This window comes from Solea senegalensis, linkage group LG16 (genome assembly GCF_019176455.1).
Source record: "Solea senegalensis isolate Sse05_10M linkage group LG16, IFAPA_SoseM_1, whole genome shotgun sequence".
Lineage (NCBI taxonomy): Eukaryota > Metazoa > Chordata > Actinopteri > Pleuronectiformes > Soleidae > Solea > Solea senegalensis.
The window spans coordinates 21,533,204-21,560,014 of NC_058036.1; the positions used below are offsets into that span (position 1 = coordinate 21,533,204).

General features: G+C 41.6%; 1 protein-coding gene across 7 annotated transcripts in view; it reads right to left on the reverse strand.

The window, feature by feature from the left end:
• The window catches only part of kiaa1109 (KIAA1109 ortholog), a 71,356-nt gene that overhangs the window by 28,406 nt on the left and 16,139 nt on the right, over positions 1–26,811 (reverse strand). For 3 of the 7 annotated variants that reach the window (XM_044047952.1, XM_044047950.1, XM_044047948.1), the window contains exons 24-58: positions 26,235–26,354; positions 25,815–26,146; positions 24,588–24,838; positions 24,127–24,367; positions 23,285–23,776; positions 21,547–21,820; positions 21,315–21,452; positions 20,901–20,971; positions 20,588–20,761; positions 19,266–19,386; positions 18,962–19,111; positions 17,652–17,779; positions 17,222–17,424; positions 16,943–17,140; positions 15,206–15,417; positions 14,378–14,529; positions 13,456–13,606; positions 13,203–13,355; positions 12,752–12,992; positions 11,806–11,954; positions 10,955–11,213; positions 9,804–9,953; positions 9,338–9,403; positions 8,313–8,488; positions 7,885–8,060; positions 6,989–7,562; positions 5,461–5,659; positions 4,594–4,857; positions 4,398–4,491; positions 3,464–3,514; positions 2,673–2,879; positions 1,834–2,069; positions 1,409–1,653; positions 1,217–1,322; positions 411–508 (exon numbers count right to left, since the gene is read on the reverse strand). In XM_044047952.1, coding sequence (XP_043903887.1) covers positions 411–508; positions 1,217–1,322; positions 1,409–1,653; positions 1,834–2,069; positions 2,673–2,879; positions 3,464–3,514; positions 4,398–4,491; positions 4,594–4,857; positions 5,461–5,659; positions 6,989–7,562; positions 7,885–8,060; positions 8,313–8,488; positions 9,338–9,403; positions 9,804–9,953; positions 10,955–11,213; positions 11,806–11,954; positions 12,752–12,992; positions 13,203–13,355; positions 13,456–13,606; positions 14,378–14,529; positions 15,206–15,417; positions 16,943–17,140; positions 17,222–17,424; positions 17,652–17,779; positions 18,962–19,111; positions 19,266–19,386; positions 20,588–20,761; positions 20,901–20,971; positions 21,315–21,452; positions 21,547–21,820; positions 23,285–23,776; positions 24,127–24,367; positions 24,588–24,838; positions 25,815–26,146; positions 26,235–26,354 — 6,852 coding nt within the window. The remainder of the gene's footprint in view (positions 1–410; positions 509–1,216; positions 1,323–1,408; positions 1,654–1,833; positions 2,070–2,672; positions 2,880–3,463; positions 3,515–4,397; positions 4,492–4,593; positions 4,858–5,460; positions 5,660–6,988; positions 7,563–7,884; positions 8,061–8,312; positions 8,489–9,337; positions 9,404–9,803; positions 9,954–10,954; positions 11,214–11,805; positions 11,955–12,751; positions 12,993–13,202; positions 13,356–13,455; positions 13,607–14,377; positions 14,530–15,205; positions 15,418–16,942; positions 17,141–17,221; positions 17,425–17,651; positions 17,780–18,961; positions 19,112–19,265; positions 19,387–20,587; positions 20,762–20,900; positions 20,972–21,314; positions 21,453–21,546; positions 21,821–23,284; positions 23,777–24,126; positions 24,368–24,587; positions 24,839–25,814; positions 26,147–26,234; positions 26,355–26,811) is intronic. The other 4 variants (XM_044047954.1, XM_044047953.1, XM_044047951.1 and 1 more) reach the window with 2 other exon arrangements.

The window sequence follows — 26,811 nt, forward strand, 5'->3', positions numbered from 1 at the left end:
GTTTTGTAAAATTGTTATTTGTATTAACAATGACAGACAATTTCCTGGTTCTTTTTAGTTCCAGGGTACAGTCGTGAAGTCTATTTATAGATATAATGATGAAATTAGAGTGTGTTTTTTGGGGCAACAGTACTTCCTGCTGATACATTTTATTTTTTGGCCACATCTGTGATCTTCATGAGCATCAATAAGGTTCTTAACTTCAGAACCGAAACCAAGTTTGGTGTCTGAAACTGAGGGCAGACTTGGTGTGGGTGTAAAAACCTGGCTGCATAATAAATTCTCTACTGGTTTTATTGCTCAAAACAACACAAGGTCTGGACCAAAAATCCCTCCCTGGTTGCAACCCCCTGCTATGACTGATGTGCCGTTTTGTAGTTTCTATACTGAAAGGGATAAGAAGGAAATACCTTGAACATGAGGCTGAGTGAATAAAGCAGGATTTTTGGCTTGTCTGCATCAGTTGAGGTGTCATGCTCGTTCCAAAGTGGAATGGGTTGTTCTCCTCCTGCGTAAATAGAAAGTAAACAAGTAAACATCACAAGAAAATAATCAGTGACACGATGTAGCTGGATTACGCAGTTATCTGATGAGGTGTCTCATTACAGTACATTTAACAACTTCCCCCTGATGTGAATGTGATGTGATGTGAATGCTACATACTCAGCTGAAGGCCAAACTGTTTATACTTTGGCCTAAAATGGCATATAACTCACAGCTTTCTCGGTGTTGGGCAATTACGTCAACCAGGTTAAGTGAGTTAAACAAAAAATGAAGACAAATGGATTTGTACCACTGCTTTGAGCATTGTTCTGTGTGGAGAAGACATTTTTCTCAGACTTAAGCAGCAGCTGTAGGCTACAGAATACTGTGGGGAACAGTCAGACGTTTAAGATTGGATTAACTTTATTGATCCGTGAGGAAACCTGGGACCTTACAATACCAAGAAAACTATACAGTTCTGTAGAGACTGCGTACACTGTATATGTGTAGGTTTTGTGACGCGTGTGAAAAATCTGTGTAAAAGGTGTATGCTGGAGGCATGTTGTTTTTCAGGAAGGCAAAGCAAGCAAACCACTTTCTTTTACTCACTGAGTCTATATGTACATTGATTGCCTCAGAAATTCAATGATGTGGCTAGAACACACAAATCTGATGGGTGTAGAGAGAATGAATGAACTTATATTAATTATTATTGTAATATTACTTGACCTACCTGACACCTTCTGAATAACTTCATTGACCTCCTTCATGAAAACCTTCTGCAGAAAGACCAGGTGGTTGAGCAGGTCTGTGGTCAGGTTGTGCTCAAATGAACCAATCTACAAATCAAAGAGGACACGTCAGTGTGTGATTATCTGGAATGCATGTGTAAAATAAACTGTATATCTTATCAGCATCATCTGACCTCAGCCACACAGCGCAGGTAGTTGCCTTGCAGGTAGTTGCCTTGCTTGGCAGGGAAGTCGTCCTGTCCCCAGCCCTGGTCCGAGTGGCTCTCGTGCTCCTCCATGATATACTCTCCTGACATGGTGACTGGAGGCAGGGTGAGGCTGGCTGATGGTGGCATGGCAGACATGTCCACTGGAGACACTTTGGACTGGAAGCAAAGCTTGTGGTTTGGCAACTCAAAGGTGAAACTGGTTTGTGCCCCTACATGAAAGAATAGTACAAGCAAAAACAGTGTAAAATATCGACTTTTGATTTTTCTTCCAGCCTGTAGACTTCACATTAGCAGGAACGGAAGGGCAAAGGGAAAGACAACCAGAGAGCAGAGTACCTCCAAGCTGTTCTTTATGGAAATCAATGCCACATGTATTCTCACAAACACACCTGTCATGCCATGACTCTTCATTCGACCCATTTTATATTCAGCCTTCAGTGAGGGCAGAAGAGCAGCCCCAATGGTGATGCCATCCATCATGGCACTGAACTTCAGGACAATGGGCTTCTTCTCCAGGCCTTCGGGAAGCTGCGGGAACTCGTTGGCCTCTACGGGAGTCTGATTGATGCTGGACGCTTTGTCGGAGGGCTGTGGGGTGGGGGTGTCCTCTCTGTTCGGAGGCTGACTGTGTGGGGAGGAAATAACATCACTCAAGTCTGCAACGGTTCATTAACTACTCAGGCGGTGATGCGGTGTATGAAGGTAGAGCACAAGCAACACATTTTGAGCTAATAGTTCAGCGGGATGTATCATATCTCAGAATTTTCAGCAAACTGTTGTCAATCGATTACCTGAAAAACTTTATGATACTGCTGTGATTAAGTGTGTGTTATGCAGAGCTTGGCAGATATTGGCTTCTATTACAGTGAATATCAAATTATAAAAAGTTGTTCAATATCCTAAGCACATCTAAACCTCCATAAATATATTAACATAAATCAGGATATCACCATGGAAACACACCACGGGCAGACTATGAAGCCAACAGTCAGTATGTTTCCATGCACAGAAAAGTTGAGCTATGGTTGCAGCTCGACTACGTCTGACTTTGAGAAATTTCATTTAGTACCAACACATTTAGTATCATTTCAGTTGGACTGACACAATAACTTCATTCGTATCGAGGAAATAACTGTGAGGAGTTCCATGTTATGAATCAGCTGCTGTATTTAAGAATGAAGACTTTGCATATATTAAGAATAAAGAGTGAAACATGGGGAAGACATACATGTTGGAGGGTTGGCGAATGAGGTCAGAGATCTGTTTGGAGAGCTGGTGGGAGCTGCGGACCATCATGCCATGTAAAGTAGCCGGGTGTTGGGGGATGTTGATAATGATGGCTCCGACTTTGAAGACAGCGGCATTATTGGTCTTCAGTCCACGTTGGGCACTGTACAACGCCTGGGACTTTGCGATGTTGCATTTGACCACAGTTCTGAAACACAGCATGAAGTGCAATGAGCAATAGCACTACACAAATATACATTTTATTTTCTTGACACAGACATGTGGATGAATGTGCATCTCAGGTGGAAAGATTGAGAGGACATCAAACAGCGAAGCTTCATGCAAATTCAGGAAAGCATCCAGTTCTCTGGGTAGAACGAGTGATGGAGGTAATGAAGTGTACACAGTGACAGTGAAATGTCTGGTCTCTAAGCTACTGGCTTGGTGGTGTGACAGGGTGAATGGCACAACTGTAATGTAAAGCAATTTGAATGATCATCAAGACTAGAACAGCGTCATGTATAAATCAAGACCATGAACCAGTTTCCATGTAAAAATGTAGACATGGTCAAATAACTTCTCTTTTTTTTATTGACTGAAAACATGAGGAAAGGAAATGAAGGGCTGTTTTCCCTCAAGTCTATGTAATCAGTGAAAGTGGTTTAATTCACACACTTGACAAGGAAAAGCCTGATGGAAAATGTCACTGACAATACATGTGGTGGAGAGATGACCAATACAAATGAGTTTCAGGTTTTGATTGACTCATGTACGTGGGATGTAATAACATACAGAAACTCTTGTTTAGCTGTGCTGGTGGGAGATGTTGGGAAATCCTCCAGCCTATGCAAGTAGTTGGAAAAGTTCAAAAAGAAGAGCAGAAAAGGGTGTGAAACAGTTCTGATACAACATCACGTGTGAATATAAACTCACAAACGCACAAACACTGAGGAGGAACCTGAATTCAACATGTGGTCAGCGCTCAAGCTCCACTTCTTTTAAAGGCTGTGTTGTACTGTATCTGAAGTTATAATGTAAACAGCGTCGGGATACGTATGTCAAACACAGGGGCATTAGAGAGTAGGCAGGGCAGGAAGAAGCCTGTGGCCCCATACTAAAAACACCATCCTCATTTGAATTAACTGGAAGTATTGTTCTTACACATAGCAGAAAGTTTGTCAATTTCACCATCTACTGAGTGCCAGGTTGTTTGATACTCATATTTAAGCAGACTGGCACAGTTTGGGGCTTACTTTAAAGAAATACGATTAGGTTTCTGAAGCAGCAGCACAAGTGAATCAAAAGCAGTGTGGAGATTCATCAACCTGTCTGAATATAAGACTACTAAGCTTGTAACTTGATTAGGGTGCTTATGTTTTGAGGAAATTGCTTGCAGTAAAAACACTGTTAGAAAAAGAAATCGCTCAACACCTGAGCTTGTTAAAAATACAGCACACACTTCTCACTTTAAACTTTTCAAAGAGAGATAGTGAGCTCTGCTTCTGTGGGTTTTTTCTTTGTTTTCTCTTCTCTCTATATGACTGAGAATCCTCTAGAAACTAAGTGCTTAACTATTTACGCCATATTTGATACGTAACCGCAGTTTGAATCAAAATCTTTATTTAAAAAAGGGAAAACTGAAATACACTGTTCCTTTACATATGAAAGGCATATTTTCTTTATTATTATTGTTGATTGGCTGAACCAAAGTAGAATTTATACGTACTGGATATCGGGCGTTATTCCCTCCAGGAGGACAATGTTCACCCCTCCAATATGAGCTGACGCACATGTCTCAGTCATTTTCTGGTGCAGGATATCTGTGGAAACAATAAAAAGAACAGTCAATCAAGGATGAGTGAAAGTAAGTAAGAAAAACAAACAGCACTAACCCATTAGCACCCGCACTGATTTCTCCTCACCTTTCATCTTCTCCTTCAGAGTGAAACTTCCATGGATCTTCTTGAGCTCGGCCTCCATGGTCAGGCCGCCGATGTCAGCCTCCAGATGAGTGCGGTTCACCATGCCGATGCCGAACACAATGAGCGTGACGTGCTGTGGCTCGGAGTTCACCAGGCTGCGCCGCCTTCCGCCTGAACTCAGGGGTTTGTTGGGCGTGGTGGGTTCCTGCTGCTCATTCTCAAAGATCACTTTGCACAGAGGCTCCGAGGGCCGAAGTCCACCTTCTGTGCCAATTATAAATGTAGAAGTGACGTGATTAGACACTGATATGCAAATGACTCATTACACACTAATAGCAGTCTTACTGATTTATTAGACACACTTCTGTCAAGGCTGGACAATAACTTTGTGCAAGAACATGAAACATTAGGACAAAGATAACTTACAAATCAGAAATTACTATTGCATTATAATCTAAAAACTAAGAATAAATAATGTTTTAACTGTGTGTAGAACAACGTTTATTTTTAGCATTTACAAAATGTCAGGAGAAAATGTGCAGCATTTAGAGCTGGAGAGTGAAGAAAGATCATCAAAGTATAAATTATGTCACGTGAAGAAACAAACTGTTATTACAAAAAGATGTGTACTTTAGGTGAAGAGCGAAGGAGAAAGTAAAGAATAAAATACAAATGAGGAGAATGGAGGATATAGGGAGCAGCTTTCAAAAAGCTTACGGGGCAACTCACAGGAAATTTCCATAGAGGGAAGAAAACAACAATAAATCTGCAACCAGTAATTGGTAAAAAAAGGTCTGATAGAAGTGGAAGTTTTGAATAAATAAATAAAAACAAAGAAGTGAGTGACTGAGTGCAGCTGACTGTCACCTGAAAGGCAGTTCTCCGGGGAGCTTTTCTCCAGGATGCCAGTGGGATCGGAGATGAGAGAGTAGAAATTAAGAAGCTTGTACATGTTCTGCCAACATTCTGCTGACGGCTCACTCTGCTCCGACACTGTGATGGAGTCAGAGTCATCCATCTGGATCGCCATGTGGTCCGCCACGTCTCGAGAGCCTTTCCTCGACACCTGAACATGTGATAGAATAAAATGTGTTGGGAAACAAAAAAAACAAGCTTTGCTAACTTCTTACTTATCACTCTACTGTTTATGACTGCCGTGCAACACTTGTGTGCTTCAGTGTATAGGAATGGAACTCACGGGGGGTTCGTCAAACATACCTGGTTACAAAACAAGCAAAACACACAGTATGGGAATAGATATAGAATACAAATTGATGTCCCTCACTGCTCAGGCTAAGTAACGTTCCTCATAAAAACAGACCTTAAGCCTTAACCTTAAGTGGCCTGAATGAAAGACTGTGTTTCAGTGTTTCAGCCTGTAGATTACAAAAGCCTCTCAGAACAGGCAGCGCTTTTGTAATGTACAGGCTCCCTCTAGAGTTTATTTGTGAAAAATGAAGGAATCATGTTGTGATTTTACTCTTCAGCCTCATTTAAGGTTTAAGACGAGTACTAAATCCACTGAGGAATATTTGGAGTCCTTTTCAAACACTATTAGAACCAGATCGTTAGCTGCAGTTGCAGGCAATAAAAGGCTAACCTGTAGATCGATGCAGTCTTACTCCCTTCTACATTAAAGTGAGGGATTGAATACTGGATGTTTAAAAACTTCCTTGAACTTAAATCAAAGGTCTGAAGTCCTAATGTTCAGCTCTGCAGACTAATTAACACCCACAATCATTTTGTCTTGAAAGAGTCATCGTAAAGACGTGACAAGCCACAGTCTAATTTGCGATCTGAGAGATGCTGTTCGGGTTATGATTTCATTACAACTATACTCTGCTCTTGTCATTTTGCTTTCATCCTGCTGTCTCAGTTTTTATTTAATTATACCCATGCTTTATTTGATTTTAAATGCGCTCTATAAATAAGCTGAAGTCCTTGTATTGGGCAGGTAGCAGCTGTTCCGAGCTGTAGACTAATAAGAGGAGGCAGTAAAGGCAACATCTGGATTTGGAATGTCCTGCTGTGGTTAATGAGTCTGGTGAATTGCTTGACCTTTTCAAACGAGACAACTTAAGCATTCAGTCAGTACAAATGACTACATATAATGTTCTTTTTATTAATGTGTCTGTCTATTTACTGGCTGTTTTTCTTGTCTGGTTTTTATCTCTTGTGCTAATGACATTATGTCTTCAACCAGTACGTCTTACGAGAGCTCCATTAGTCGTCATTCTCTTACACGACAACAACCCATTCCCATCCTTCACTAAGGACATGAGGAACCTTCAGCTCCATTCAAACCAAGCATTACAGTTCGGTTCGGTTCGACAATTATTTGTGCTTGAACTGTCAGAGTAGGTAAGGGTACGAATATGACAAACTTCATTGTTACCTTGGAGGTGCGACGCTCTGAGCGTCCGAGGGAGCTGCGTCCTCGGGGCTCCCTCCTCCCGAGCGTGTCCATGCCTGAAGGAGGTCCGTTTGATGGCAATCCCCCAGAAACTCCTGCTCCTGCTCCCACTGCACCTCTCTTGCTCTTCAGAGTCTGAGTAGCACTGCGGCCGCCGTTCAGGCTTCCCCTGGAGCTGCGGCTGAAATCTGACGACCTGAAGTGGCGGTACGGCCGAGCCTTGAAGGTGGGTGTCGGGGAAGCTGAGCCAGCAGTGTAGCGACTCAGCTTGATGTCAGTCTGCGTGGCCTTGATGTCATCGATCATAGTGCTGAACTGGTGGATGAGGCGAACCAGGGCCATGTCCACACGCTGGCTGATGGCCTGGCAGGCTGTGGTGAAATCACAGTGGAACGTGTTGTAATGGCGGCGGCTGAGGTCGTGGAAGGAGAGCGGCACTGCAGTGGGGCCCTGTGGAGCACTGGTCGACTTCTCCATCACCACCGCGTTCAAGCTGAAGGTCTCGATCAGCAGCGCTGGCTTGAACTCCAGTGGAGGGAGGTTCACCATGCCTTGTCTAGAGACAGAGAGAAATGATAATGTTATTTTACTTGTGGGACTTCCAGAGGTAAACTGTCAGGTGGTCAGTGTAAGGTTTTTAGATTATTCCACTAAAATTCTATTTAAAATTGTATATATATTAAATACTTAACAAATGTCAAAAGTACATATATAAAAGGCTCATTCTATGGCTATAAAAACCAAATTACTTATTTAGAAGTGACATTTCTTGGACCTTGGATGAGACAAAAAAACATTAGAACTTCTGGTTTCTATAACAACAGAGAATTTAATTACTGAAATGTTGTTTAAAAAAGTTAAAGTTCAGATTGATTTACCTCTTGGATCTTTTGTTTTTGCGCTCCTTGGCGGTGTCAGAGTCGACGATGTCTGCTCTTAGACACTCAAGGTTACCAGAAAAAGACAGGTGCTCTCCAAAATACATCCTGTAACTAAGTGGAGTGGTGTCTTGAGCCTGGATGCCTGTGTAGCTCAGCAAAGGTTTGAAAACAACCTGCAGGAGGGAGACAGGCATCAAAGCATGAAATGAAAACAGCATTTTGCACTCTTTTAGTCACCAAAATACACACAACAACTCTGACGGTTACTTTTTCTCCAACAATCTACACATTTTCTCACTTCCATCCAGAGAAAAAGCACACATTTGCACATGTAAGCTGAGGACATTAAGGTAACCCTCTACCTAATAACTAAAGCTCAGCCATTCAACAAGAATAACAATGACTACACATGTATTGACGGTTACCTGAGCATCAGCCAGTTGAACAGCAGCCGGACACTGGTTGCCCTCCTCAATGTCGGCGATGTCATCCTGGCTCGTGCTGTGCTGGGAGTGGGTCCCGTCCAGGGTGTTCTGGTCACTGGACAGCACTGTGTTAAAGTCTGAAGCTGAGGGAATTGTGGGCAGGTTACACGTCCCACCTGAGGGCAGAGGTTTGGAACACATGTTTCTGTGAGGTCAGCTCGTTCCTCACCAACGTATGTGATCAGTTCTAGTGTGAGCAGAATGCCTTAAAATATACTGTAAGTAACAGTGAGTGCTGTCGGGTGGAACACTTTACTGCTCCAGCTCCTCATAACAAAAGTGTGAGAGAAAATTAAACCAGAGGGAACCGTGACATCACTGGGAGTGTTAAGAGAAACTTTATGGCCACTTTTTGTGCAGTTTAAAAAAAAAAAATGAAACCGCCTCATCATCACTTTCACATAATTTGTTTGGGAGAACCTGCCCTGCTGTGCTGTGGAGGACTGACACCTGTTTAAGTAGATTATGACAAAGAGTATCCTCTAGGCCACAAGTTCTAGCCTTTACATGCACTTATATTAGTCCAGACAGTCAGAAAGTGCAACAATGTGAAACTAAGTGAGGCTGGGTGATATGGCTTATAGATCAGGATGTAAAGCTGCACACAAGCAACACTTTTATTTTAAAAATCATCATAACAATTATCGCACATTTCCCAGGAAAATCATGATGTAATTTTAACTTCCCCAACGCCTCCACTCAACTATCAACTATTTTTGTAGCAATCCTGCCTTCTGCAGCATTAAAGGCAACACATGCCAGTGATTAAATGTTACATATCAGCATATTTACTGTTACAATTCAGTCTTTGCTGCACTGACAAATTCATATCCTGACAAAAAGATGATTGCAGGAAAGACACACAGCTACACGTGGGGGTGACTATTGAACTAACACAGACCAGAATCACCAGCACAGCACTCAACACCATTAACAGCATTAACATCATTAACATCAACCCTGACCTCCTCCTGTGCTGGTTGTAGCCAGAGGTTGATAAAGGCAGTAACTGTCGGGAGACTCCAGTGGGTCTAGTAAAACAAAATGATATTGACATTTGACTGTTGGAGCTACTGCACAAGAAGTTATAAATATGCACTGTATTCTAGTCGCAGAAAACAAATAATAGACAAACATATTTGTGAGCTTGCGGTTCCATGTTACAAAGACTGCATATAAGAAATGGATGTAGCCTTCTGGTTTGACAAGTGCGGCCTAGGAAGTAGGACGGAAGAAGATCAGCCTACTTCTCACTTTATTTATAATGTCTGTAAACATGGAATTAAAATATTCCATGTCTTCTTTAATGGAACATGAAGTAATGTTAACTTAATTCCCATTTAGAGGAAAATAGATGATAAAGCAGTGTGTTTGTGATGTCTGAATTTCTGGTTTCAAACCTGACATGGTTAAAACAAACCCCCCTCTCACCTGTCTGCAGGCTGTTGTGCTGGGATTGGTTGACCGGAGACTCCTGGTTTCCAGCTCCTGTCCTGTTGCCCACAGCATTGGACATCCAGTTATAGAAACTGACGGAGGAGGGCTCCGACAGCAGCGGGTGCTCTGTTAACATCTCTGTCCCTGAGGCCATGAAGAGAGAGATGGAGAGGACATTACATCATGGCACGGACTGTGAAATAACTACAGTCACCACAGAGCTGACACATGATTATTTTCATATATCATGGAGACACATGTGGTTATTCTGTTAGTATATCTGTTAGTGACAAATGTTATAGTAAGAACAGCATTAAGCTCTTTTTATATCACTCACACATTCTTGAATATAGTTAACAGTAACTAGGTTTTTCTTTTTAGTTTTGTTTTCCTCTATTCAGCTCATACTCCAGTGTGTTGTGTAAATATAGTATTTTCAAGCTTAAATTGAAACAGGTGGATCAGCAGTAAATATTAAATGTTAGTAGAATGAAGTGCATGTGTGTCTTTTTCAGTTTGTGATTACTCACCGATCGGCAGAGGTCAGCATTGCAACAAAAATGACAAATCAGCTGCTGCATGTTGTAACTAAAGCATCCAGAAGTCCTTAAATATCTAATTATAAATAATTGCATAATATGCACTACTCGTTGTTGATTTGTTTTTTTATGTTATTTGATACTTTATTATAATATGTTTATGCCATCCATTTTCTTTCATCTTATATTTGATCTAATTTTTGTCTATTATTGTTGTACTGATCTTTGTCTCATCTGTGTAGATAATAGTGGTATTCAGTCACGTGTTTAATTGTGTTATGTAATTAATTGTATGAAAAGGGCAAACATCCCCTGGGAAGAAGCAGAGATGATAGCTGCTGATAAACGGACATGGAAACTTGCCGCCCGATGCGCCAGATCAGACACAGGAGGAACTAAGGTCTAAGGTAAATGACTTGTATGTCTTTGTTTTCTCTTCTGCTTTGTGTGACAATGCAAATGGAGCAGCTATGACAAAAAGATGCAAGAATATAACAATACAAGTATTGATCTCTCTCTCTCTGTATGTCTGAAACTAGTTCACACCTGGCTGTCAGACCCTGCCACACACTGCACAGTGTGCAGTGGCGCAGTGGACATCACTACCTGTGTGAGTGAGGGAGCTGCTCTTGGCTGCAGCAGCAGTAGCAGCAGCAGCAGCAGCAGCAGCAGCAGACGGTTCGCTCCTCTGAGGCGTTCCCTCCAGCAGGTTGTGCAGACTACGAAAGCTGCCCGTCAGGTTGCTCAGGAGACTCTCCTTCCTGGGGCTGTCCTTCACTGGCAGACCTGCACGGCTCACGTGGGCAGGTGAGTCAGCCGCTGTGTCGCCACTGGTGTAGCTTAGTGACTGGTATGGATGGGAGCCCTGGGTATGATGGGATTTAAGGATTACAGGGAGTAAGTATTTTCATGACTGATAGGATGACATTGTGTCTGGCATCATGATGGAAATAGTTCATAGTTGAGGTAATACTTTTTGACAAAAGGGCTAAAAAGCCTCAACATATCCTAAGATGGTATAAAAGCATCACATTTTAATTTGGCAGAGAAGAGTAAAATGTCATCTGCCCACTCAGCTTTAATCCCTCGTGGCTTTCCAGCAGTGAGATCATCTTCACACCACAGTCATTTCCTTAATGGATTATATATAAAATATTGGCTTGTGTTTTAAAGGCAACAATTTAAGAGGATTTTCATTATGGATACATCTCCAGATTATTTTCTTGATTCATTGTTAGTGAAAATGCTTTTTACAGAATTAAACGGGCCTAACACACTTCAAGGACATTTTTCTTCTTAAATTAGTTCCTAAGAAAGTAAACTCTACTTTAGCATCATGACGTGTTCTTCAACAGACATGAACCAAAGAGGGACCAAAACACTTAATAACAATAATAATTAAAAAAACATATTTATTAACTCATTTAAATGACAAAACCTTGTGGAAATTTAAATACCTTAATCCTGAGTGCAGACTCGCTGTGCGTGTGGGACTTGGAGAGTTTCCTCATGATCTCCACGCCGCTGACAGGACCAGAGTTGGCTTCTTTAGGTGGGGGACGACTGCAAGCTCCCTCCAGCAACATGGTGTGTTCACTCACTGTGGCTTCACAATAATGATATAAAATAAAACTCCGGGGACACACATTTGACTTCTACATTCATTCATTCTGTCTTTTCTCCCCAACTTGTTCCTTCCTGTCTTGTTATTTCTGTGCCAACGCTGAAGAAGTGGAGGTTAAGCGTTCGACAGTAAACCTGTAGTCATTACGCCACTCCACTTCAAGCTGCCCGATTAAACATGTTCAGGAAGAAAAGAGTTTGTGAGGATTATGTGAAATAGATGGAGATGAGTCAGACTTTTTTCTGTATGGTTTAGAATGAAATGTCTTCAAAAAGTAAAGGTTGTATAAGTTTACCTACACAGGGCTGCAAATAACGATTATATTCATAGAGATTAATCTGTAGATTATTTTCTCAATGAATGGAGAACATTTAGTTCCTAAAATATCAGAAAATGTGTTTTTACCAAACCCAAAAATGATGATGTTCTCGATGTCTTGTTTTGTTCACAAAAGATTCCATTTTAGTTATTTATTTGCTATATGGAGCAAAGAAACCAGAAAATATTCACATTTAAGAAGCTGAAAAACTAAAAATTAAATTGATAAATCAAAACATTTGTCGATTAATTCAGTAATCACTTAATCAAATAATTGTTGCAGCCCTAAACCTACAGTATATGTCTAAAGTTTGAAAAAAAAATCAGGTTTTATTGGTTTGCGCCTCTAATAAATGATGTCATGTAAAGCAGACTGGGCAAGGACTACAGTTTATAATGATAAAATAATAAAAACCCATCACATCTGTTAAAACCTAATGAAGAAATCTGTGACTTCCCACCTGCGTCATATTCAAATTCAGCTCCGTCAGCGCTGGTGTCACTCTGCAGTGCAGCTCCGTTGTCCAGGCCCAGTACTGGGTCCCTCAGGCTCTGATGAGGGTCTTTGGGTTTGGGCAGATTATTGGGCCTAATCAGACCGATGGCCTTGAAGCCCTGAGTTACCACAATGAATTTCATCCACTGTCGGGCCAAAGCCACCAGGCCTTTCTTTAGAGTCACAAGGGCTGGGACTCCGTCATTCTGTGGTACGCAGAGATAAAGAGAAGTGGATCATCGCCATGAAAGAATTCATTTAATGAGAGAAGAGCAGCCAAGAGCAATAACACTTAGAATAACACTTGTGTCCAAATGAAACCATATAACTTAAGTTTATGAGTCATTTAAGTTAACATGGCCAAGTGTAACAGCTTTGTAACACTGAAGCAATAAAGACAGAAGCCTGGCACGAACCATGGTGGCCTCCTCGATGACAGAATAGTCAGCCTGTTGCAGATAGCGGTGCAGAATATTACAAAGCATACAGGAGGGATTCTCATGTAGGTAGCGAGCTCGTTTTGTCACACGGTTGTACTTGCTCCGGATCGGGATGTGAATGCTCTTTTTCTGTTGGAAGACATAAAAGAGAAATGGTTAAACTGCATATTTCACAATGAAAGAGGGTTGGTTGTTTTTGGGGTTTTTTTTTTACAGGTGCACTACTGACCTCCAGAGCCTCTGTCATGATGCAGCCCATAACAGCACAGACGCGCAGCGTGCCCTCCATGTCCAGCTTGCGTAGAGAAGATTTCAGCTGATCGATAGGAACCAACCAAGCTCCAATGGCAGGTGTGGCTGTGCTGAGCAGGTTCAACTGCCTGTAAAGGTAAAAACAGAGGCAGAAGAACATGTGTTCATTCATATTGTGTCTGCATTCCGCACACACACAGTAACATATGTAGCACATACACTGTAGTCAGCAGCATTTCAACACATGGGACGGCATGACTTCAATGCTGGCTTGTATAGACTGTTCTAAACACTTAAGGTCACTGTTTATCACCTTTAATGGTAAATAGTTGCTTTTCTAGTCAAAGCTGCTTTACGCTACAGTTTTTACCATTCACCCATTCACTTACACATACATAGGGCACATTTATGTGTGATGTTTCCTATCACACACATTTGAAACCCATACACACATTAATTGTCTTGAACATAAGATGATATGGCCACCTTTGATGTAACTGTTCACTGGTAATGTATTCTGAAACATGTTTTTTCTGAGCTGTAAAATGCTTTATGTAATGGAAAGAAATCTGTTCTTCAATGCATTGCAATTCTTTCTTGAATGGTTATGAGTTGAAAAGGGTGGAGAAAAAAAATCAATATTCATGTTGATGCCATGGAATAGTCCCAGGGGTAAATACACATTAATTATAGTACTTACAGAAGAACCAGCAGAGCAGTAAATAATGTTTACATTTATAAACGATTTTATGTCAAAGTTAGGAGGAGGTGCAGCTCTCGAGGATGTACCTGCCAGTGCAGGTTGACAGGTCTGATAGCTGTTGCACGCAGCGCACAACAAACATGGTTTTCCTTTAAATGTTCTCCAGCAGATAACGCTGCACTTGTGTTGTCTTTACCTGGAGATGGCCTGTGACGGTGAACGCACGTTAGTGGGAGCAGCAAAACTGAACCAGATCTCTCTGATGGTCAACTTCATGCTGCTGGAGTCAGGTGGTGGGGGCATGAGGGGGAGGTCTTTCTTCAGGTCATCTGACTCCACCCCTTCATCCTGCAGAGCAGAGAGAACAGCTATTAACAGGTGGCAGCAACTATCACGACTTATCTTTGAATTGGATCAACCTAATTTGACCAAGTGTATCAATTCTTTGGGTGAACAACAACTAAAATCTGAATAAACAAATGCTAAGTAATAGGGACATTTGTACACATTAAAATTTAAGTATCTGTCTTTTACAGACAAGAGACAAAACTGTGTATTTGCTTGCATGGTTTCAAGCTAAAACTTGACGTGACGTCAACCTTTTGTTTCTAAATTTAATTCTATGTGCAAAACACCTTTTTACACCATTTTATAGGACATTTAGGAGCTTGTTAGCTTCTCCAGAATCAATTTTAACACAATGAGCTAATGAGTGCGAATACTGACCATAATCAATTCTAACATTATAGAAACTGAGACCTAATATATTAGTCCTGTGGTGTGTGCTTGCATTTTACACTTTCTTCTAATTTTTGAATATTTTATTCTAATACATTTACAATACAATACATTTTATTATTGCATTTCATCTATTATGATTACCACACAGACACAAACTTCTTAATTTGAGGCAAAATTGCTAACCACCACAGGCCCGTGTGGCCCAACATGGCAGAATGTGGATTCATGAAATACAGCAGTTTTTGGGGGTTTGTAAACATGAAGGAGGGAGGGATGATCTTACTTGGTCGTCTGAGTCCGAGTGTTCATTGAGATCAGAAGCAGGGCTCAGAGGATCATGGGTGAGGTTGTCATCAGAGACATCAGTGCTGTAACCACTTCCTGTCTGCGAGCCTGTCGAACCATTGGACTTCGATATTCCCGTCTTCCCAACAGTGTCTGATTGGCCCATCACACCAAATGCATTGTAAAGAATGGCTCCTGACTGGCGTCCCCCTGTAACATAATAATGGAATCCATTTAAAACCCTCAGCACAAATTCTCCCACATCCTACGTGATTCTTTACTAAATGATATTAGTAATTCCTCATTATCAAGCTTAGACAAAGAGGTCAAACATTCTCAAGCATATGCATCGACACCAACCAGAATAAAATGTAGCATCACAACAGAGGCTTCCAGTTAAATTTAGATTACAAAAGAAGATTTAACAAAATCCTTGAGGGAATGACATCATTATACAACCATACTAGCCCTGCTAGAACACTGTGCTGACAAAATGCAGGCTATCTTACGGTGCTTTAAGTCTACAAAAGGAGAGAGGGAGCAAGAACCTTGAGCTATCAAGCTCCTCTCCTGTGAGGAATTATTTCACAGTCTTCATTTGAGAGTCGGGTGAAAAGTTTCCACATTGATAAATCATGTAGTTGGACCGAGCTTAGGTCCGTCTCAAACCAGCTCCGTCTCATCAAAACATCTCCCCCAGAGTCCTTGTGCTTTATCGCTGCAAATCCGGGATCATGGATGCAGCCACACAGTGGACTGATTGTGGATCATACTCTCAACCAGTGTTTATATATATAAATATATTATTAGCCACACATCTATCACATGTTGTGACTGTTCAGCTGGTGCAACACAACAAACATCTCACGTTGATGCCGAGTGTAAGAAAGCACATCAGCGCATGCACTTTTAATTTAACATCTGCAGTTTTAATGTGAAAACCACTTTACTGTTTTAATAAAAATGCTCTTGCCTTCTCTGTTATCTGCTGGCACGGGTCAATTCCTGTTGAACAAATAAAAGCCTGCAGGGCATTGTGAAGGTGTGCAGGAAAATTGCTGCAACATCCCTGAACAACCTTGATGACCTGCATAAGGTCAGGTCTTTGAAGACAGCCCATGTACTTGCGGCTGGTCTGAGCCACACATTACAGCAGGAGTTCATGTTGCTTCCTTCAGGCCGCAGATCTGCCACAGTGCAGAGCCAACAGGTTCAAAATGTCATTTATCCCAGCTGCTATCAACCCAGAAGCCTAGCCTATCTGAAAGCATGAATTAATATTTGTGGTATCTTTTTGTTTTTATTTGTTTTCACATTTTCACTGTTGACTGTGTGCTGACATCTCTATGTAGACAGGTACATTTTGCATTAAAGCTTTAAATATTGTATTGTACATTATGTATTTACACATTGTTATATAGCATATATATATATTTATATAAATATAAATATATATATATATATATATATATATATATATATATATATATATATATATATATATATATATATATATATATATATATATATATAAATGTATCCCCAAGTATGTTTATTTATTTATGCTTATGGTTATATGTTACATCTGTCATACTTCTGTCTGACCTGGTAGATGCAAACTGTGATTTATGAATATGACCTATAAAAGATTCAACTTTAACTGACTGACTGATAACATCCTTCTTTAAATCTTTAATAGACCTGGGACTAAACACATTAACCACTGCTTGTTCACCTTTGACTGTGAGGTTCTCGATGCCACATTCGAACATGATCCAGCCCCATTTCTCAAGAGACGAAGACCGGCTCAGATCCCCTGAGCTGGCCTGCGTATCCGTCTCATCGACCATTGCGAAATCATCCATTTCCTCCAGGCCAAACAGTACTTTGGACTTCTCAAAGGGGATGGCTGTGATGGCACATGTGCCAATGTCTGTGGGAAAGAGAATGAACAACATATTTAAACAGCTCATACAGCATAGCATCAAAAAGGGCTGCCGTTAACTGAACCAACCTGTGGTGTCCAGGCCTCGAAGCTGACTGTGGATACGGTGGACGTTGAGCCTGGCGGCGATCTCTTTGCCTTTCTCGATGCCGGCGTTGGAGCGCAGAGAGCCAGATGACTGAGGCTGCATCTTGGTGGCCGAGGCATATTTCTCCAACATGACAGAGGGTCGGCCATGTTCTGTGGTGTTGGGGGTCTCTTCGACAATTCCCCTGCAAGATGTACAAAGCAAATGTGTGTATCTCAACTTGACAGCGATACTTGCTTTACTAATGCAGCTACTATGCTGTAGTGAGGCTGTCAATGTGTGTTTGTATAATAGAGTTACAGACTACAGCTTTTAAGCATAAATAAATGATCATTTACAGCTAGTTTATGAGTCAGTGTGAACACGTGCAAATACACATACAATAACAGGAGGAGTTGTTAAAGTTCATACCTGTTCATTCTGAATTGAGTAGCAATCCTTTCGAAGCAAAGCGCCACAAGTGACACGTGTGTGACACACTTAGTGGAGCAGGACGGTGACCCCTCCTCGACAGAAGCCTGCAGGAGGCAGAGGTTCACCTGCGCACACACACACACAAAGAGACAACTTAACCAAGCTGAACTAAAGCCCACTTAAAAAATCTGTCCTCTGTTGTACTCTTCAGCTGTGTGTGTTTGTGTGAGCTAGTTTTCCTTAATATTGAAGAGTGTTTTGGTCCTGATAATATGACAATATTCAGAAACAACAAACCTGGTCTCACTGTTTTTAAAATACATTCTGACGACAAAGAACACGAGAAAATGTGCTCAGTCAAGCTCAGAGTTCTGAAATGAGCAATTTATACATTGATCCTAGTTTATATTAGTGCACCAGTCATGTGCAGACTAGTGAGCTTCATTTATTAGTGTCATTTGTTGATTTATGATGTTATGATGATTTTCATGATAAATACAATTGTTTAATTTAGGTGTGTTAGCAGATTTATAACAGTTTGGTAATTGCAAACACTAAGCTCAGGCTAATCTGTATCTGTATCTGTCAGTGATTCAGTTAGTTAATGAAATTTTTTGACCAGATATTACTGAACAAAGAGTGTTTGACTGGAAACAGCATTTCTGAACATATCTTCTAGTGGTAGAAATAGTTAATGACATAAATGTAAACGCCATGATTAGAATTATATGTACTGATTAAATATAAAGTGTTCTTTTTCAACTGGTGTTGATCTGCAAACTTTCGCAGGTTACATGTTACATCCAAGTTTAGGTCACAGGATTGAACATTGTGTTTGCTGATGGAAATGTTTGTGAGTAAAGTAAAACAATAAAACCAAATATGAGAACACTCAGAAAGAGCCTTTGAATTTGCAGTGATTGTTATGCCACTGTGCTTCCAAGTAAATGAGGCACTGAAGCATATTTAAATGGATGGAAAATAACGTTCTGATATCTGTGCGAGCACATGGAAGTATTTATCTAATCAAACATTCAATAAATGCAAACTTTATCTTCCATTCAGTGGAACAAATCAAATGTTTTTATTGCATAAATGATGAACAGTATTTTGAAGGTTTTGAAAGTATAATTTAAATCTACGTATTGAAAAATTGGTGTAGCTTTATGAGCTGATCCACAATGCAGTGCTTTCTGTATGAAAATACTGTATTAAGTGGTGAACGGCAATGCTCATGATTCTGTGCTTGCTCTTGAACCTCTTACGGTCAGAATTGGCCTGTCATTATTCGGGGTCAGGGGTCTCACCTTGGGGATGGAAACGTTGGCTTGAAGGCCCTTGATTTTCACATTATCTGGTTTGATGGACAAGTCTGTCTGCCCATGGGGGATGTTGATGGAGCCAGGGGTCGTGCCCTCTGTCTTGGACAGCTTGTGCTCCTGCTTGCCGGTTTGGCTCTGAGTGCATTCAAACCCAAAAAACAGTGAAACACCAGTTAACAGCCACAAAACCTCAAACCTATTAGATAACACTTATTTTAAACCATTTATAAATAACTGAGAAGTGCATCACAACATGAACTTCATTTTAATGATCAAATCGTTTTCTTACAGACTCTGTGACTGTGGACTTGCTGATCTGATAGGCTTCATTGAGGACTTTCCCGTGCAGGTCGTCCAGAATGGTTGCTGGGTGTCGAACGCTGGCAAAGTGAACCATGGACTCGATGTACCTAAAGAAAAGAGCAAATACAAAAGGTTTCATGGCATTTAGATATTTTGCTTTTATTATTTATTGTAAGAGCATTATCAGACCAGATTACAACACATATCAAACACATTACGCAAGGCTCATTACCAATTCATGTCGGTAAACGATTAATACTTAATGTTAAACAGAGAAACTTTTAAAAACAATAATGTGTTCGGAACGGGTGAATGTCATGTCAAACAGAGCGGGCATGTAAGTGCCGGTACTCTAAATAATAAAATGAAGAAGTGCCAGTAGTGCCGGCCCACTTCAAGACTCAGTGTTGAGTCTCAGCTCAAGGTTGTTAAAATTCTAATGAGATGGATTCTCTTTGTCCTGAAACGCACACACACACTTCATATTATGACAAATGACTGGAGGCAAAGTCCCCATCTGTGACAGGCTCTGCTGATATTGACACATTTTATTGCATTTACTCTCCTACGTCTTCCACTTTTTTTTTATTAAGTTGCCTTGTAACATTTGTTGTCGGCAGTTGTTGCCAATGCTGGAACATCACAGCTACTGTGATTTAGTCTCTCTGTCGTGGGCCATATTTCCCCATGGATGGACACAAAGCCTCTATGTTAAGATCATTCCCACATTTACATTATGCTGAAAGGTCGTTAAATCATATGACACCTTGCACAGGTGACACCAATGATGTTAGAGCTCCCATGAGAACTGCAGCATGCAGCAACTATCACGTATGTTTTGGTCAAATGATGACAGCAGTGCGCGTGTCTTTTTACAGCATATTCATCAAATCAGACATATACCGATACTGTGTACGGGTTCAGTACACTCCTTGAAAATAAAATCACTATTACTATGAAGTCTCGGGAGTCTTAATCAACCAGACTACAGTTCATCCATCTACATGCAGTGCATGCCAGGAGGTCCATGCTTGTAAGACCACTGAACATCTCAAGTATTAACCAAAAACAACATCAGACTCTGACACACTGTCAGCAGAAGAGCAAAGAGGGATTACATGGACTTAAAGTCAAACTGCAGCATCAGACAAAAATACACCCACTAATTTACACATTTATATGCAGTGTGAGAAAGACATATTCTTGATTTCTTTTCAATCCAGGAGTTTCAAACTGAGATTGGAAAACTTGAACAAAGAAACACAGCATCAAGAAATAATGAGATCAGTCAAAAAGCATTATTGTCACCTGTCCAGGGATTCAGCCACAAGGGGCGTGAGCACCACATTGATGGCTCCCTTCACCTCCACAATGGCAGTGGTTCTGGTCTGAGCTAAAGGCTGCTCCAGACTCCAGTCTTCTGTCGTCGTGTCCTCGTCGGTGTTCTCCATGGCTCTCTTATCCAGGGGAGTGTACGGAGCACTGTGGCCGAGCAAAGACACACAGACGATAATGATATTACTAACACCTGCTACTTAAAAGCTGAATGTGAAGCAACTTTTTATACGAGAATACAAATTCAAATTTAAAAGGGTGAGATGGAGAAAAATGGCTTCAATACCTGTTGGTTTCTCCTATGACCTGAACTCCTCTGTCGAGCAGAGAACTGGCTGAAAGGCCCTGCTTCACCACCTGACATGTAAACAGAATAAACACATTATTCTTCAGATTCTAATAAAGGTTACATGAAACAAAGACTTGAGCCCAATCCTAGTTCTAACTTCTAAAGTCTAAAAGAGACAGTGGTTAATAAGCTACATCACAGTAGAAAGAGAGCCTACACGTGACTTCCCTTCCGTTATCTTGAGCAGCTGGTTAAGACATATCTGTTAGGCCAACTTTCTCTTGAAGCTAACACGCACAACAGGAAATGAAGAGGTGCGCAGCATAGCAATGACATTTCTAGCACAAGCAACTTCACGTCAGACTCGCTGTGGCAAACATAAACCGGCCTTTAGTGTCATTAGTCACAGACCTTAAAGGTGGGCACAGAGAGCTGGTCAAAGGAGGCGGAGCTCTCCTCACTGGTGGGCGTGTCCAGATCTAATGGGCGGTGCAGTGAAGACTTGGAGGTCCTCTTATTAGTGGGCTGCTTGACCGACCAATTTGAGACCTGGCAGAGTAAAAAAGAAAAAAAAAGAGTAGGATTAATATCAGAATGGATGCAGAATGTTCACAGATATGTTGACGTTGAAGATATTTGTTACATGGTACTGAGCTAGGTAGCTCTGGTAGCACGCCATGACGTGAGGCTGTCGGGTGACCGGTCCGGGTTCAGCCGTCTTCTCCGCCTCCACTGAGCTCTCCTCCTCCATGGCCAGAGCGGAGACGAAAGAGGCTTGGGATGTGTGGCTGGGCAGGGGGTGGGGCGGGAGAGGGGGCAGTGTGGGCAGCAGAGGCAGGGGACGGGGCTCAGTGATCAACTCCCCATTGAGAACGTAGGTGAGAGGTCCCTCAACACTGTGGTAGATGGAGCTCCGACTACACAAGGTCAAACAGGCACAATTAGTGTGTACGTTTGTGATGTCACTGCCTGCCACACACTGCATAAATATTACATAAATATTACCAGGTGTTCAATTACATTTCAGAGAGGTCCAAACAGACAAACACTCTGCATGCAAAGGTCCAGAACATCATTATGTGTTATTAGTGTTATGATTCAGTGCAGTGACTGAATGAGATATGTACTGCAATAAAAAAGACATTTGAAATCAAGCACTTTAAATGCACATTAAAAAAACTTTAACTAATTGTAAGAGAAAGATTAGCAAATGAAGTTTCCTGTTTTTACTCCATTGTTTTTCTGCCCGGATTAAAAATTCATGTCATATGAAATTACTTTCCTCTGATTTTTCAGACCCTCTGTGTCGCACTCACGTCATCATTCACTTACGTGATGATGAACAAGTTATTACAATTTCCAGTAAAATATGTACAATTATCAACCATTTATGGTCATAGGTCCCGGTCCAGATAAGAGAAGTCCACCATTCATCGACCTCTGGTTTATATCACAGAGATTTGTGTGTAAAATGGCATTACGTTGCTTTTGACTCAAACACCTAAACCCTCAAAGCAGCTTTGGCTGCTCTGTAACAGAATGTAACAATATATCACCACCTAAACATACCCAACATACTCCAACACCAATAACACCAATGTTTGTAAACTATCAAAGCAGGATTCTATTTGCTTTTATGTTTGTACAAGCTTGTGCTGACGTTTCATTAGGCAGAATAGAAGTTTGTGTGTTTGACTGCAGAACGTATCAATCAAAGCAAGCTGAAATTAATGGGAGAACGTTTAGGGTAATATTAAAAAATGACAAGGTGGCTGCATTACAACACTGAAATCTAATTTGCACAACACAGCCGCAGTAAGTGGCTGCCCACAGATCAAACATCTCATTTGCTACAGCGGCTCTACATCACATCCATCCACACGTGATCAAATCAATGTAATAAATGAATACTGCTCTGTATTTCACTTCGGGGCAATTTGCTTTACACCATAAAATTTAGAGCTTGTTGTGTATTAAACATTAAAATCTCATAACCCCATTAACATATTCCTGTATAATGTTCCACTCTAGACTTTTTTTTTTACAACCACAGCAAACATGTCAGCTCGAGTCATCAAAGTTATTGGACCCAAGTGCTTACTGACTGTTTTTCATTCCAATCTTCCACTCTAAAAAATGAGGTGGTTTTCCAGAGGGCATGAGGTTATTAAATAACATTTGCTTCAAAAATCACCAATAATTAAACTTAACTCTGAGTAACTGTGCTGTTGTTTGGATTGCAGTTTTTATGAAATCTAGAAAGGTTTTGAAAAACTGATGTATATTGATGATGATGTAGTAACTCTACCGGCCACTCCTCAAACAAACCTGAAGCTCAGCTTTAATAGCAGAATACACACGACATTATGGCCTGAGCTGACCTGTAGTTCTCCATGTGATACGGGGGCTGCTGAGGCTGCTGCATCTGTTGCCTCCTCTTCTTCTTGCGGCCCGGGTACGTCCCCGGACCCTCATCAGCGCTGCTGATTGGCTCAAAGTCTTCAGTGGCGGAGAAGTAGGCCTCACTGTCAGCCACGGACATGCTGGAGTCAGCAGAGCGATACTGATGGAAAGTGTTGGAGTCTGCTGAGGGTGTGAAGGGAAAGGAGCCGTAGCTTCTGCGCTGACGAGGTGAATCCAGGACGTTTTCATCACTGCGCGACACCTCGCTGCTGAACTGGACGCCTCCTGACAACACTGGAGGAGGCTTGTCGGTGAAGACGGCCGCCGAGAGGCTCTTGGTGCTGCCCAGTCGACCGGAGTGTACAGAGGACTGGCGTTTCAGGGGGGAGCAGAGGGGTGAGCGCACCGAGGAGCGGTCCTGGGAACTGTTGGGTGAGACTGGGGAGCCTTCTGGGACTTCTCCTAAGGTGCTGCATTGGAAGAAAATGGAACAGTTCTTGAGAATTAATGACATAGTGCATGAATTGTTTATTTATATCAGGAGCTGGGTCAAATCAGACCACCATGCTTTTACAAACTAAGCAACCTTTGAGTTTTGATACTAACTGAAGGTTACCAATAAATGTTGATAAGTTTTACACGGTTTAATATAAATATACAGTACAGTGAATCTACATAATACACAGCCAATTAATCAACTTTTTAAAAGTCTCATGAAACATTAACATCTATAGGTAGTCAACAACTGACTGTAACAAACACACACAGTCAATTATCAATGATTTATGAGCTATAAGTCGTCTTTCTGTACGTTACTCACTCAGCGGGGCTTTTGCTGTTCATGGGAAACGTGCGCTCCTCTGTGCTCGGTGAGGGAGTGTCCCTCTCTCCAGCCAGCAGGGGCAGCGCAGCACTGGATGAACTGTTTTCTTCAGATGAGGAGGCAGAGCTGTGGGAGCGCTGGGGCACCTGGAGACTAAGGTGCTGCTGAGCCCTCCTCTCAGGCAGCTCAGGGGGCAGGCATGGTGAGTGCGTGTCTGTTTTCACACCAACAACCCTCCCTGAGAAAACGCGCAGATAACATAATGAAATTTAGCATTTTCATTTAGAAATATTAGGCGGATTAGACAAGTAGAAAGAAAATAACCTTAATTTAAGTGTTAAGTATTCTTTCTTTGTCTGACTTAGGATCTGCAAGAAACCCCTACAGCAACCGCTGGAAGAGAACCATTACTCTAGACAACATAAGGAAATCTATAAGACTTCAGAGTAAATCCATACCATCCACTTTGGGTGTCTCTTTTGTGATGATCCACTCCCCAGGCTGCAACAAGGACTGACCATAACACATGTCTGAGTCAGAGCTGGAGGAGGAGAATGCAGATGAGGATGACGGTGTCAGCTCTTCGAGCCTGAAGAAATCCAAGCCGAAGTTGGTGCCTCCAAAGAACCTGCAGCCTCCGAGGCAGCCGCAGCGGTTCCTGTTGCGCTTGTTGCGAATGCCAGCTTCTTCTGGCCAGAGGAACCAGAGTCTGAGGAAATAAAACATACTTTATTCAGAGGTAGTGAGGGACTGGAGCTATAATGTTGTAATAGCTGTTTCTCAGTAAAATTTAACAACTAGGAACATTTTATGCACCTGTCAAGTGACTGGTGTTATAATATACTCTATAAGTCTTGCTTTTATCATTATTTGATCATTGCTCTTTTGAAGGGACAAAACAAGAACAACAACTTTTGTGTTTGGTAACTGTCACAAAGACGCAGCAGTAGTAAATCACAGAAGTAAGGACACGGGCATCTTTTCCCAAAGCCTCTGTAGTGTTGCATCATATTAAGCACGCCGGTATGGAGATATTGAGTGAATGGTATTCTCTGTAGTGTTTTGAATAACAAAAGAAGGGAATAACACAGTTCCTTGGCATCTTAAAATCACCATTTTCCCTGTGAAAACCCTGTCCCAGGGGGCAGGAGAGCAACAGTGAGAGCAAGAGTTATAGGGGATAGATATAAAGACACATAGGGTCGTTCTTCTATTGCACTAACAGCTCTAACATCATAATGACAAGTTTAAGCCAAGTGGTCGTCTGTGGTCAGCTTTAACAGAATCCACATACAGCAAATCAACTCATGTCCAACTGAAAGTAAAAAAAAATCATCTGCACTGGTAATGGCCTCCTGCAGACACTTAATGAGATTCTTAATTATTAGGCTTAATATAATATCACATACTGTACTATGAGCTGAATCACTGCCTATGACTGTAAAAGTATGACTTTGTTTTTGTTCCTGTACAGTATGTGTTCTTTACAAGTTGAATGCCTCATGGTGACTCACTCTATGTAGGTGTGAAACAGAAAATATATAAACTAAATATAGACGTGTCTCCTGTACTGCATAATTGTGTTTTAAATTGTGTTAAACCTAAAAACAAGTTCAAAGGTGAATATAGATGAACAAAGGTGGCCACTGATGAAACGACACATGACGACAGTGGGAGCCGTCTACCTTTTGCTCTGGGCATCGTGTAGTTCCAGAAAATGCCTCTGGACTTCACATTTGGCTGGGTGGTCGGCAGCCAAGGCAACGTCTGCTGTGATGAGGTTCAGGTTGACTGAACCTGCCTCCAGCCAGACAGAGCGTCGCAGCAAAGGTGGCTGACCGAGACCAAGCGGCTGCCCCGGACCTTGACCCTGTCCGGCAGGCTGCAGCCTGGTCGCGTCACTGTGCTGCTGCTGTTCGATGTACTGTCGGATGTTTACGTCCTGCACCACAGCACTGATGCCCTCTCCCACTGCCTGGTTGTGCAGATTGCAGTTGGCGACATGAATAACGCCCGTCTAAGGAAAGAAGAAGGAACGGCAACTGAAAGATCGGAAACTGAAATGTATTGAATAGAAAAGATCAAAATGAGTTCTGGCTAATTACTTTGACACTGGCAGCACAGCCGTGCTCAACAACGAAGAGGTCAACGGCATCTACAGCCAGTCGTGTCATGGTGTACTTCAGCTCCTCTGATGTGCGACAGTGACCTGGCAGGCAGCTCATCTGAGAAACAACAACTGTTCAGTACTAGGAACTTTCCTGTGGTTACAAAGAAGCCATCGCCAGTAAAGCCTGACTGAGCTTAACAAACCTCGACATAGCCTGCAGACACAGCTGCTCAGTTTTCAGAAAGTAATGAGAGCGCTCAGGCGGAATTTAAAAATATCCTTGTTAGTATTCCCATAAAAATGAGACATTTTGTGACTTGTTTTCCCCAGGTTTTATCCCATGCATCAATGTGTTGTGTTGTGTATTGTATGTATACTATCTAAGGCTGCTGGGGAGATCAGTAGTTTTGTGTTAGCGTTCTCCAACTGTGAAAATGTGATTTTTTTTCTTGGTCATGCATCATTACAGAAAGGTTTATACAGTAGTCTCCCTTTATTGTCGGATACAATTTCCACATCGATGTTTCACAGCGAACAGTTCTGACTTATTTTTATATCATAAAAAAGCCTAT